Here is a 13,851-nt window from a genome sequence, read left to right as displayed (position 1 = left end):
CGGTCCAGGCGTAGGCCCAACCCAATTTTGGGTCAGAAAAAGTTGCCCAAAACCCGTCCAAATTCGGATCGGGCCATCTTTGATCAGCTCTAATTAAAGGGTCGTTTGGTTTGCACGGGGTAAATGGAATGGAGTGAACAAGAGAAAAGAAAAAGAATGGAATGAAATTCGTTGAAATTTGCTATGTTATTTGTTTTAACTAAGAAAGGGAATCAAAGCCACCAACCCAACCACCTAATTCCTTGATTTCCACCTTCCCCGCCCACCCCTTCCCCGCTCACCCCTTCCCCACCACTTAATCGGCTCGCCACCCCTTTTCTCTCCTTGAAAAGCCCTCCCCTCCCCCGCAAAACCCTGGAAACTAGTCCTCTCCATCCCCCAAAAACAATACCCTCGAAATTCAGATTTGACCAAATCAGACCTTATTAAAATCAAACCACATATCTCCTTATTTCACACGAAGAGAACAAGCTCTTATTCTCTTATCACATAATTACTACTTGAATATGTATTATTTCTTCTCAAATTTGATTTCTTTCAATCTCTTTTAAAGTTTTAATTGCATTTAAAATTGCTATTGATTGATTGCTAGTATCAACTTGTCTTTCAATCCTTTCATCAACACCGATCTTTAATTTCTTATCTTATACTTGTATTTCTTTGAGACACGTAATCGTTATCCATTTAATCGTTGGTACGTACTATCCCCAAGACAAAAATGATCATCTTGAAAAATTTGTGCAAAGCTGTAAACATAAGGAATATTGAGAAGCAAAGTAATAGAGAATGAAAAATACTATTGATCGAGTAAAAAATTATATTACATGGAACCATTTTTAGTTTTAATAGGTTACACACCCTTTCACAAGTGAGCTAGGAAAATTTGATTCCAAGTATCAGGAACACCAGGCAAGCACCAATGTATACAATCAGCATGATGCAAAGGGTCAGCCTTTTGCTCATCAGTCAGCAATTTACCTCCTGTCTCTGTGTATACTTTGGTGTGTGCATCAACTCTATATTCTGATAATTGTGTAACATTAAGGACTGTTATAGGGACCTTCATCTTCCCTATTACATCTCCCACCACCTTCATTATCCGTTTATCGGACCCGGATCCCCAATGCCCTCTCTTCTTCACCGGTCTTGTTTCATTGGAGCACTTGATACCATCCTTATTGTTCCACTCAACAGGCCTGTAAAAGGGAAAATCAATGAAGTTAAGGATGTGAAAAACTTTATTGTCTAGTCAATTTAAGCCACTACTTTTGTGTAGAGTTAGGTGGTGGTAGCTACTATAGTGGAACCAAAATCAACCTGTACTAGTTACGATATTGTTTGACATTGTTTTTTGTCTGTTTTTTTGGAAAATTTGTAAAATACCACCAAGTATTGTACCCATTTTTTACAATACCGCCAACATTTTATTTTATTTTATTTTACCATCTTTTTTTCAAATCCTTAAAAATTACCACCATGACGTCGCTGTGGACCCATATAACTACCTTCTTCTTATTTTCCCTCCTTCTCCCTCTCTAATTTCATGATTCTCTCCCATGTTCCCCCCATTACTCCCTTATCTCCTCTTTTTTTTTTCTTATGCAAATTTCATAGGCAATAATTAGGGTTTAATTATGTAATTTGCTTTTCAAGTCAATCGAAAATGCAAAACCGAGTGTGTAATCATGTTATCAAGAACGTATGTTCAATAAGAATAAGGTAGTTGGTGGGGACCATAGTGATGTCATGGTGGTAGTTATAACGGTTTTCAAAAATAGTTGGTGGTAATTTTTAAGGATTTGAAAAAAAAAATGGTAGTAAAATAAAATAAAAAAAAATTGTTGGTGGTATTGTAAAAAATGGGTACGTGGTATTTTACAAATTTTCCTTTTTTTTTTAAACAAAATACCAGAAATAGAAAACAAGAAAAAAGGTTTTTCCACTTTTTTGTTGTTACTTGTTAGTTTTCAAAATTATTACTATATAATTTTAATTTTAACAAGTTTGACTAATTTTTAGTTCATGATATGACATATACAATATGATTTTAAAAAACAAGAAACCAATAAACAAACAACCACATCAATACCAAACAAAACCGTAATGATCAGTAATTGTTTTTCCTAATCTAGTTTGGAAATGGATCATGAAATTTCAAATGAGTATCCAATCTGCCCATACTCACTTTTGACTAAAATTGCAAAATCTCAAGTATATTTGATAGAGGATCTATTTAGGAATCTGGATAGCACACGCTCCACCATTTTTCAAAAACTGTTAAATTTAAACTTATTGGCAACTACTGCCCTACCAACTTAATAATTGTAGATCCGTTAATGAGAGCTTTTGCAAGGCTGAAACATAGCTACTTAAGGAGGGAAAGAAAGAAGGCCATACCTCATGTGAGTAGGAGACATTGTAGTGAAAAACACCCTTGTTTTGTTAGGATCAATGGTTGAATCAACCCAATTGGCCCATGTCTTTAAACCAAGTCTGTAAGCAACTGGAGCATCAAGCTCTTCATACCCTTCTTCTCCATTTGCAAATGAGCCCCATCTGTTAAATTATTCAATCACAAACCTTTTAAAGGGACGTTTGGTATAGTAATTTTTTTATGTAAGAAACGGATTCAATTAAGTGTTTTCATTTTTAATTGTTTGGTATGGGTTAAAAGTAATAAATACCGTTTCCGGAGGGTAACAAAAACCCCCAATCTATTACCCTTGACAAACTAGTGGAAACAAAATACATTTCTTTACTCAATCACAATCTACTTAAATGGTTTACATTCCACTACGATACCAAATTATAGTAAAGGTAATGTTTATCATTACTCTCTCCCGTACTTTTTTGAATCCTTTCCGTTTTATTTACTAGATTTATACGGAGTACCAAACATTTCTTAAGTTTCTTGTTTAATATTATGACTAAATGATTAAAGACACCTAGTACACTACACTCTTTCAATACCTTTCCTGTTTTTATTTTTTAAACTGTAACGTTCTAACACGCATTGTTTATATACTCAACTTTAACTACTTCTGATTATTAGCAATTGTTAAAACCGTTATGTGGGGTCTTCTTTGACTTATCTAAATGTATAATTTCAAAATATTATGAAGATACTCATGGAGTTATGGTTGAACTTATGGGTTGATGTACTCTTGATAGATGTAATCATCAAAATATTATAATAAAAGATATAGAGAACCTAACTCACATTAAATTAAATTAATAATGTGACAACTAAATTCGAAGAAAATATATATAGATAATAATGAAAACTTACAGTGAATTAATCTTCAAGCCACTCATCCACCAAACATAGGAGTTAAAGAGAAGGAAATCAACACCTAACCAATGTTTGGCATGCTTTGCAATTGAATCCACCTTCAATATCCTCTTCCTAGGATCTCCTACTATGTGGATATCAGAATTTGATTCCACCAGAAATGGGGCCCAGTAAAATTCAATTGTAGCATTGTATTCCTGTTAACACATGCAACATTAATTCATTATAGTTCAAGATTTTTAATTAGTAGGATTAGGATTGATTACTTTCAGTAACTAAAGTGTTTAGCACGAATTGTGACTCTAGTTGATAGACTTATAAACGTGATCAACGGATTATTAAGAGACTTAAAAACTATAATATATTCCCTTCATCTTGTTGTGTCTAAATAACATCTACTCTCTCAAAAAAAAAAAAAAAAAAAAAAAAACTGCTCGTATTACTTTTTGTGTAGCAATGAAAGAGTCAAAAGGAACTCATAGAGCCAAAAATGTCGTATTAAATAGCTAAATAATAATATTATACTCCATACTAAAAAAAAAAAAAAGTAGAATATGGTATTAGATATTAAAATACGTAGGAAATAATTTTTCAATTTATCGCATATAGTGCTATATTCAATAAGTTGAAGAGAACGTAGTTTAAATAAGGTAGTTAATTAAGGTCTTGTTCTATTCACCTTATTTTTGTTGAATTAAAATTATATTTACTATGAAGTAAATAGAAATTAATTAAACTAAATCGAAATCATTTATACTGATTCTCTATTATATATATTTGGCGTCTCAATAGTTACTAAAATTTATTAAACTAAAATTATTTTTATTAATATTATTTTTTCAAAGATGAAGTAAGCAAAGCCTAAAAGGTTAAAGCTTTATTTCCTCATATACTTGTATAAAGTAAAGCTCAAGCATAAGTATTTGAAAATAGTTAAAATGAAGCATTCACATAGTGCACTAAAGAAATCTAGCTAACTAGCTATAATGTAACATCATATAGTCTGATTGATCATGGTTTAAATTTTTGTAGAACTAATTATGTATTTTATTTGATTAATAAACATTATACTTGAATTTGTGCATTAAGAAAATGATATAGTAACTATTAAAGTAACTTGCCTTGGCTCTAAAGACTGAATGAACACGTCCACGTTTCATTGACTTTTGATCTTTTGGTATGATTGACTCCACTAGGCAAACAAAAGATTGCCATTGTCCTCTTTGTAATGAATCACCAACAAACAACATCCTCTTCCCTTTTAGCTTTCTCAATGCTCTATTTGGATCAAATCTGAAGAGTAAAATCAATTTGTAACTAGTTTATTAGCTTATACTTCTACCTTCATATAAGTTTAGCGAGCTACTCCACCATCCATTTCAATTGGTTTAAAGGATGTAATGAAATACAATGATGAAAACACCTATATTTATTTTGATATTTTTTCGATACATATCAATGGATTGACCCAACCATTTAAGTTTCAATAAACTATAGTTAAAAGTTTATAATCATTAACCATAGATAATACTCCCTTAGCTTGGATTCTTTTTTTTTCCCTTTGCATTTGAAATATAGTGAAAAAAAAGGAGTTGAGGAAGTACACCGTAATACAATAAAAAAGAAACCTTGCATGAAACTGTACACTACATTTATAGATGAAATTAAAATAGAGTCCTCTATATTAGTTTGCCCAATGATGTTTATATTTCAAATATGACCCTTAACTTAGAATTGAAACTAAAACCACTTGAATCAAAGTTGAATGATGAAAAGTATATGATATGTTATTTTGTTAAGTTGTACATACGTACCTAGGCAAAGAACATTCATCAGGTTGCCATTGCCAGTAGCGATAATCAGAATCAGGTCGTCCATTCTTCACACACGAAACTTGTCTGTCTAGATATGGGCAACTTCTATCCGAGTAAAGAGGTTTTATCGATCGATTATACACCCATCTTCCTTCAGTTATATCACATATATCCGCGTCATACTCCAATTTATCTTCCTCTTCCATAGCATCTATTTTCGCCCTTCTACCATCTACCCAACAATTAAAAACACAAACATATAATTGAACAATGCAACCATATATACACACACGTATGTACAAGTACATACATGAAGGGGTGCACATTCGTGTTTGTCACGTGTGTGCACACACCTTACAAGGTTGTGCCATGCTGGTGCATGAAATAGTTTACGACTGACATTTCTTACCTGTTGCATCACGGGTGGCTCTCCTAGCCGCGCAAGTGTTGAACCTCATGAAGGAAGTTGAAGAAAGGAAGCTAATTCTTTCATTGTTCAATAAAACCAAAAATGCAAGAGCACAAACAACTCCTCCAAGCATAGGAAGATGTAGTTTCCCTCTATATGATTTCATCAATGTGATCATCATACTAATTACTCCTAGTAATACTTACTTAGAATAGTATCAATTCTAAATAACGATTTGAAGGGAAAGATCGATCGATAAGAGAAAAAAGAAAAGCATTGTGAAGAATTTAAGGGGTTAACTTTGATTTACTTTTAATTTAAATTGGTAGCTGTTGAAGTTAAAAAAGAATTAAACTAAATGATGGAAGACAATTGTTTGTTGCATTATTTTTTAGGTTGTTTGAGTAAATGTAAAGCTAAAGGAACTGATAGTTGAGGGAGCTAATTGACCCCTTTTCTTATAAAAAAAATCCTTTAATTTGATAATTAAAAGTTGGGTATCTCACATTTTTTCCATGTAGAAGAAGCATGTATAAGATATTCTTTATTTTTGTTGTTATTTTAATTTGTTGGACATGTAAGATAAAACCTACCAAAATTCCTACTATTGTCGTACGTGTTTATATATGTACGTATTTAATATATGAAAATAATGTTTGAATTACTTATTAATGAATTTGGTGGAAATCCCAGCTTCATTGTCACGTCCATATATAATTTGGAAAGAATCTTGGGGTACATGCTAATGAATTTGGTGGAAGTTTTAGCTTCTTATAAGCAATAAACATATTTATTAGGGATATTATCAATGGTACACCCGTGGTATTGACTTTTATCAATGATACACCTGTGTTTTTATTATTTATCAACGGTACACCTGTCGTTTGGACTTTTCTCACTAATACACCTATTCCGTTTGAAAAGTTAAAAAATCGTTAAAAATTTTAATTTTTTTTTTAAATCTAAATTATTCTAAAATCTTTAAAAAAAAAAAATAACCCAGCCTCCCTCCCCACCCCATTGCCACCCCCTCCTCCCCGTCACCATCGGTCCCCCTCCCCCCCGCCAGCGGCCGACGCCTAGAGGGTCGCCCGGCGCCGGCCACCCCACCTACGCCCCCCTTTCCCCCATTAAGGCAGCCTACCACCCTCCATTTCCCCCTTTTCGTTTCCCGACCCCAATCCCAAAACCACCCCTAACCACCGTTCTCCCGTCGAAAACGCCCCCTTCCTCTCCCCCCTCCCCCGGAAACCTCCCCTCACCTTTCCCCCTCCCTTAATTGACCCCCTATGGGTCCTAACCCTAAACCACCACCTTATTGAAACCCTAAAACCGCCGGCGAATTAAGGGAGGGTTAGGGCGTTAGAGTCCTTAAGGGGTTCGATTAAGGGGGGGTTTCCGGGGGAGGGGCGGTTTCCGGGGGGAGGTGAAGAGGAGGGGGGCGGTTTCGAGGGGAGGACGGCGTTTAGGGGTGGTTTTGGGATGGGGTTCGGGAAACAAAAAGGGGGAAAAAGAGGGTGGTGGGTTGCCTTGGTGATGGAAAGGGGGGTGTGGGTGGGGTCGTCGGCTCTGGGCGCTGGCCGCCGGCTGGGTGGGGGAGGAGGGACTGGTGGCGACGGGGAGCAGGGGTGGGGGACGGGTGGCAGTAGGGTGGGGAGAGGGTGGCTGGGTTTTTTTTTTTTTTTTTTTAAGTTTTTATAATAATTTTTTATTAATCTTAAATTATTATAAAAGCTTTTCCCTTAAAAAAAAAATTTAACACTTTTTTAACGGAATTAACGGAAGAGGTGTATGAGTGAGACAAAGTCGAAACCATAGGTGCATCTCTGATAATTATTAAAAACACGAGTGTATCATTGATAAAAGTCAAAACTACGGGTGTACTATTGATAATTTCCCTATTTATTATTATATACGAATTACGGAGTACAATACAATATTATTAAATACAGACGACTGGATTTATATTTGAAAAATACCCTACAATCCGTACACAAGCTATAGATTTTTATTTCATAACCATTCTATTAATGTTATTTGAATGCCATTTATTAATAAGTGTGGCAATGAAACATTACTTTTTTTTTTTTTTTTTTCAGGATGAAGTTAATTTTTTTTACACGATTATGCCGAAAGGTTGGGGATTTATCACTTATTAGAATCAGAATCATGCACCTCGAGAATATGAGGCGACCTCTGGGCTGGCCACTGCACCAAGAGGTCTCTCTCTTAGAATGAAGTTAATAATATGAGGTATTCATATCTTTTTCACCATTTATATTTTAATGTTATGCCTTTTATCATATTGTTATCAATTTATCATATTACTATTGTATACTTAAACTATTGACCATAAACTCATAAGGTATCCAAAAACAAAGCTAAGGTGCATTCATATATGATTGTTCAAAGTAGATAATAGTATGCTTAGTCAACTTCTTACATTTTCCTTAAGTAAGATACATGGAGGAGATTAGGTACGTATTCTTACAAGATTGTGATCTATACTATCAAGACAAACTTTTAAATAAATCAGATGTACAATAAATATTGTACATATGTTATAAAGTTACTCTAAAATGAGCAAATCCTAATATGAATAAAAGTTACCCTGACAAAAGTAAAAATTACGAAATATTTATGCTTTATTGATAAAAGTTACCTAATAAATTGTAAGTGACCGTAAATTTGATAAAAGTGACCCCCCGATGTACAGTAAATTACTGTACATTGGATGTATACAAAAGTTACTCAACTATCAAGGAATAAAAAATAAGCAAATTTACTATCTAAAAACAGATCTATATCTTAATGAGTCGGAGTAGAATAACCAAGAGAGACAACATAGTTACATAGTCTGCTGCCCGATTTCCTTCTCAATAGATATGTCTTATCTGAAAGCTCGAAAATGAATCCAAAATATCATTGACATACATGTTATATGAGTCATATAACGAATTAACGAGTGAGACAATATAATATTAATCAATGCTAATTTCGATCATTAAGTTGCATAATAAACAAATATGATTGAAGTAGTGACCAAATGTTAATGGAACATTTTTTAAAATTATAAAATGAAGTAACTAGTTTTTGGTCATATTATATGTATATTGAAAATGAGTGTTTATAATAAAATTATGCGATGGAATATAAATATATACGGAGTATTAAATTAATTACATTTATTTCAATATTATTCATACTATTTAAAATATATTTTTCCAATCATTATATAATTATTGAAAATCAAAATATATTATCTATTATCAAGTATCTTAAAATCTTTAGTTTACTTCATTCTTCAAATCTTCAAGTGTTGGAAAAAAAATTATCATATAAAGTTCATTACATATTTTGGATTACACATTTTAAATATAGCAATAGAAATAGGTTTTATGCAGTGGCGGATCATGGCCAAAAATATTAGAGGGGCCAGGATTTAAAAAGTTTACTTCTTGCTCAAAACTAATCTTTGTACCCCAATATTTTATAAGTAAATATAGGTTATTTAAGTTCATTAACTAATTAATTACAATAATTTACGGGGACCTGGCCCCGAATGGCCCTGGTGGAAGGTCCCCCTCTGATTTTATGTATGAGCAAATATTCATGCTAACAATAGAAATAGATTTAAGGTGACATTCAAACATTAATGCTAACAATTTTTAATTTTTGTTTAATGAACAATAATAATCGTATGACATGGTGCCACATCATCTGTCTAGTAATAAAAACTGTGCAAGAATATGAACAGAGTAACTCAACTCTGGACGAGTTACAGATAAATAAACAAGTCGCCCAACTAAGCGACGATACTGATCAGGTTGGGAGAATGGCTCCCCCTCAGCATATGCCAAACGATGGTTCTGCTCCATAAGAGTATCAATAGGCTTACAACCTAACTTTCCTGCTTCAAATAACACATTCAAAGCATATTTACGTTGAGATAAAAATATACCTTCCAGACCACGGACAACTTCAATATCCAAAAAATACTTCAACACACCAAGGTCTTTCATATGAAAGCAAGTACTCAAATATTTTTTAAAACGAATTATTGCATCATGAGACGAACCAACAATAATTAGATCATCAACATACAAAAAAACATCAAATGTCAATGTTGGTATTTTTTGCTATTCATCAATTTCGGCACTAGTCTTAATATTACTTACTGCATAAGTTATATTCTACCGTTGAGTCGTTGACCCACCTCCATTGTAACCAAGTGATGCACAAGTTATATTGTAGATATAGTAGGCTGGAAAAAAATACAAATAAGTATTAAGGTGTATTTAACAATCTTACATGACTATTTATGTTTCCATTTATTATGAGAAAGAAATAGATGATGTAAGTATTGAAGAATTAGATCATTTGGTATTCTTTCCACCCTTAAAGTTGTTTAGACAGTGATTATCTCATAAAAAGAGTAAAATTATGAAGAATGTTTAGAAACAGAATGAGTACTATATAGTTTGCTCATTTTATCTGTTGAAAAATATACAGTACCTCTCAAGTATCACCACATATAAGTGTCTCACATTAGTTGAAAAAGAGAGAGTTAAACACTTTATATGGCTTAGGGACTACTACTCTTATTATCATATGGTTTAGGGATGAAACTTCATTTGATATTGTGAAGTGAACTTTCTCTTGGTTTATGGGTGCAGCCCATACTCATTTTTTTTTTTTTTTTTTTCAAGTTCACAAAATGATACAGTAAAAGATTTCTCATGAAATGACACTTAATTCTTGTACGTCAGCATGGTCCAGGGTTGGAGGTTAAATAATACTAAAGCACAGTTGTAGAGTCGTTTTTGCTTGGAACCAAAGCATATGAATTGGCAATAAAAGCCAAAACAATAATGACTAATGTCTAATGAGCTAGCTAGCAAACCACATATTTCTGCTCTAGTACTGTGGATTAGTACTATTACCACTGGACACTGGTATTATAGAATGACTACTTGAGAGCGAAACTGTCTAGATTTTAACTAAAGTTTTTCAAAGTGTGATGGACGTTACCTTAAATTAAGGAGTAGATGAACTGGTGTGATTGGTTTTATAGTCTTTTCTCACTAAGTCGCTACCCCACTTTCCAAGTGCCCACTTGTATGGCGTTGATTTCTATCAAACCGGTAAATGGAATTTGTATTAATAATACGACATTTGTCAATCTATCTATAATATTATTAAAACTCATGGGACAACATGGTAACGATATATGTCACTTATATGCCACATGTGCACTACATGTCGTCTTATGTGTCACCTATATGTCACATGTGTACTGCATGTCATCTTATGTGTCATCCCTCTGCTCTCACCATATTTAATTGTATTAACTAGTTTTTAGGCCTTGGGCGATGCCCCGAATTACCATATTAATTTCATGATTAAAATCCTTAATTATATTTAAGTTTAATTAAATGACATATAATATTGTATAGCTTAGTGGCTAGTAATATAGTTTTGAAACTTGAGATCTTGAGTTCAAACCTTGTCTAATCCATATTTTAAGCACATAAAATGAAATACTTGATTGATTGAGGATGGTGCCACGTATAGATGTTTAGTCTCTTTAATAAAAACTCTACATTGGTCTAACTTTAATGCTATATAATACAAGTAGTGTTTAATTTAATTGAAAAACTTTTCATATTAACCTCTTATTTGGTTTAGGTTCTACCTGCATGAACTCTCCCTCTTTCTCCTCATTAAAAGAAATTTCTATAATAACTGGAGTTGGAGGTGGATTTGGATTAGAAATATCTATGAGTGAACTATCTTCCTCCCCTTGCTCTCCATTCCATGGTTGACCACGCTGTGAAGAAGAAGAAGCAAAAGCAGAAGAGGAACTCCCTGACTGATAATTAGGAGAAGGGGGATTTTACCCTACTGGATTTTCGAAATAATAGTCATGGTATGGAAGGTGAAGTTGTCGACAATGGGCTTTCTTGACCCTAACAAGATAGGAAATTAAAAATCTGTAATCCGGGTACCATTGTCCATAATAGTCCCTATATTTTTAGTAGTTTGGGATGTCCCCTGGTAAATAGAAATTAGAAAATTTGGATTTGACAGCATAATAAGGGGGCTCATCAAGCAAGCAACGGACAATCATAGCTGAAATACGATCAGGGCTATCAAAAACTCTGTCCCTTAAAACATTGCTCATGTAGGAACAGTAAAAGCGAATCTTTTGAACATAATCATAGGGGTGTTCATTAGGTTTCTTAGTGAGAGTGCCTACTTCGGTGTATCTGCTAGGAAGATTCGGCATCCTGTAAAGAAAAGGCTTAGAAAAAATTCCCTTTCCCAAAGAAAACAAAATAATACAGTTCTTGTATGAAATAGGTTCAATGTTCAATCAAACATTTTTCTTATTTCTAAACACATAAATACATATCCTCAAGCAATTTATTCACATGATTAAACATTCACAACCTAAATATTTAATGCATACAAGAACATGATTATTTCTAACTTATATGCCCAATTTCTAACCTACCCATTCTCACCAACATGCTTTTTAAAAGCCGTTAACACATAATACTTACTTTAATCCTTGCTTTCCTGCAAAATGAACAAACTAAAAATATTTTTGACTCCTTTTAAATTAAATTTTCGAAATTAAATAAGAAAGAAGGCAAAATTTCGGATCTCCCTTAAAAAAAAAATTTCGGACCTTCCCTCTTAAAAAAAATTTCGGACCATTTAAATAAAATAAAAAAAAAATTCGGCCCCCTTTTTTTTAAAAAAAAAAAAAAAAAAATCAAACCAAATAATAATAAAAAAAAAAAAATTCGGTTTTAAATTTAATCAATAAATATTTAATCTTCCCAAAATAAAATAATTAGAATAAAATAAAATAGAATAAAAATTAGTTCTCTAAAAGTTTTACTAATAAATAAGTACTTGGCCAAGTTTACAATTAAAACACTTTAAAACACGTTTTTGGCTTTAGTGGTAATAAAATCTCAACTAGAGCTCCCAGATACCACTTTGTAACACCCTAGAAATTCCTTTCTTTTTAAGTACTTGTTTTGCCCTATTTAAAACTTTAAATAGGAATATCTAAGACATTACCGCCACCGTGAAAACGGCTAAGGCAACTATCAAAGACACACAACGGAAGACTAATTTCAAAACCAATCAAAACAAGTCAACTTGAAAAGTCAATCAACGAAAGTAAAGTCAAACCAAGTCAAACGAAATAAAATAAAATCAACCTACAACTTGGAATCATCATAGGCCCTTATTAAAACCAAACCGAACTTAAAACCTTTGCGTTAGTCATGCATAATAATAATGTCATAAATAATTAAAGCAATAAAACATCATATACTTATAGAAACTAGCATGATTCGCTCTTCACTCATGCCCATTCATGAATATGCTTCATCACCTAAAAAGCTTCTCTCTACTTGTTTCCAGTACTCTCCATTAAAAATGGGTCATCATAGGGCCAAGATAAAGACAAGGCCAATTATGCAACAAACACACAAAACACACAATCAGCAAAGTTGAGTACATAAGCGTAATAACACACTAGCATACCATTCCCTATCAATACACAACTTATCTCGTTGCACCTGTTTTTCAAGCATACAACAATCAATAAAAGTTCTCACTAGACACTACATAATTTATTTAGCGTTGACTACGCATCGAACGGGTTTCCCACTAACCTCCCCCAATAAATTGAGGTTACTGACACGGGAGCTAACCGTGCCAGCATCAAAAACCACTCGTAAGTGGCGGAATTCCTGCGCATAATAATAAAAAAGGAATGTACAGCGTCTTGTACTCCAGTAGAAGTTATGGTTAAATATAAAACCCCATAACTCCCCCCATATGTTCATACTCAAGGTATATACGTTCCAAGAGTTTTGGTGCGTAATATCTTCCACTTTACGTTATTTACGGATTATTAAACTTGGTGATGACTCTCAAACCATAATCATTCAATCAGCAATAATTATTCAATCAACCAAATATACCAATTTAATTCTTGAATTATTAGTGACCACATAATATTTAATGTTGAATCCTTTTTAATTCTACCTCGGTGCCAATGATACCTTAAACGCGTAAAGCGCCACAAATCCTATCCCTCGGTGTTAAAAACACCTTAAGTGCACTAAGGCACCAACATACAATTTATTCCTCGTGTACATAGACACATATATAACTCTTTCCTCATGCTTATAGCATCAATAAAAATCATATGAACCATAATAAAATTCCTTTTCAATATTCCAAACTAAATTAAACATTTAGTTTAATTAAACATGCTCTCTAACATGCCACAAATAAATGTATGGTTC

At 33.1% G+C, this 13,851-nt stretch overlaps 1 protein-coding gene across 1 annotated transcript; it reads right to left on the bottom strand.

Annotated features, from left to right (window-relative positions):
- Window positions 1–808: 808 nt before the first annotated feature.
- Window positions 809–5,825, bottom strand: LOC145568989 (protein trichome birefringence-like 3). Its single transcript, XM_081628365.1, has 6 exons — window positions 5,516–5,825; window positions 5,107–5,338; window positions 4,414–4,585; window positions 3,290–3,489; window positions 2,398–2,556; window positions 809–1,196 (listed from the first exon to the last, which is right to left on the bottom strand). Exons 1-6 carry the CDS (start codon window positions 5,694–5,696, stop codon window positions 863–865), a joined length of 1,278 nt encoding a protein of 425 aa, XP_081484491.1. The 5' UTR covers window positions 5,697–5,825; the 3' UTR covers window positions 809–862.
- Between the last annotated feature and the right edge of the window lie 8,026 nt (window positions 5,826–13,851).

The sequence above is a fragment of the Chenopodium album genome, chromosome 11 (genome assembly GCF_948465745.1).
Source record: "Chenopodium album chromosome 11, dcCheAlbu1.1, whole genome shotgun sequence".
Classification (NCBI taxonomy): Eukaryota; Viridiplantae; Streptophyta; class Magnoliopsida; order Caryophyllales; family Amaranthaceae; genus Chenopodium; species Chenopodium album.
The sequence above is the reverse complement of the archived record's forward strand: the minus strand, read 5'-3'. Positions and strand labels throughout refer to the sequence as shown.

What these genes read in the sequence shown, in the direction of transcription:
- LOC145568989 (XM_081628365.1), bottom strand. Translation starts at nt 5,696, where the DNA reads ATGATGATCACATTGATGAAATCATATAGAGGGAAACTACATCTTCCT. An exon ending in GATGAATGTTCTTTGCCTAG is followed by an intron (nt 4,586 to 5,106) that starts GTACGTATGTAC and finishes TTTACTCTTCAG; the next exon opens with ATTTGATCCAAATAGAGCAT. An exon ending in GGCTTGAAGATTAATTCACT is followed by an intron (nt 2,557 to 3,289) that starts GTAAGTTTTCAT and finishes ATAATTTAACAG; the next exon opens with ATGGGGCTCATTTGCAAATG.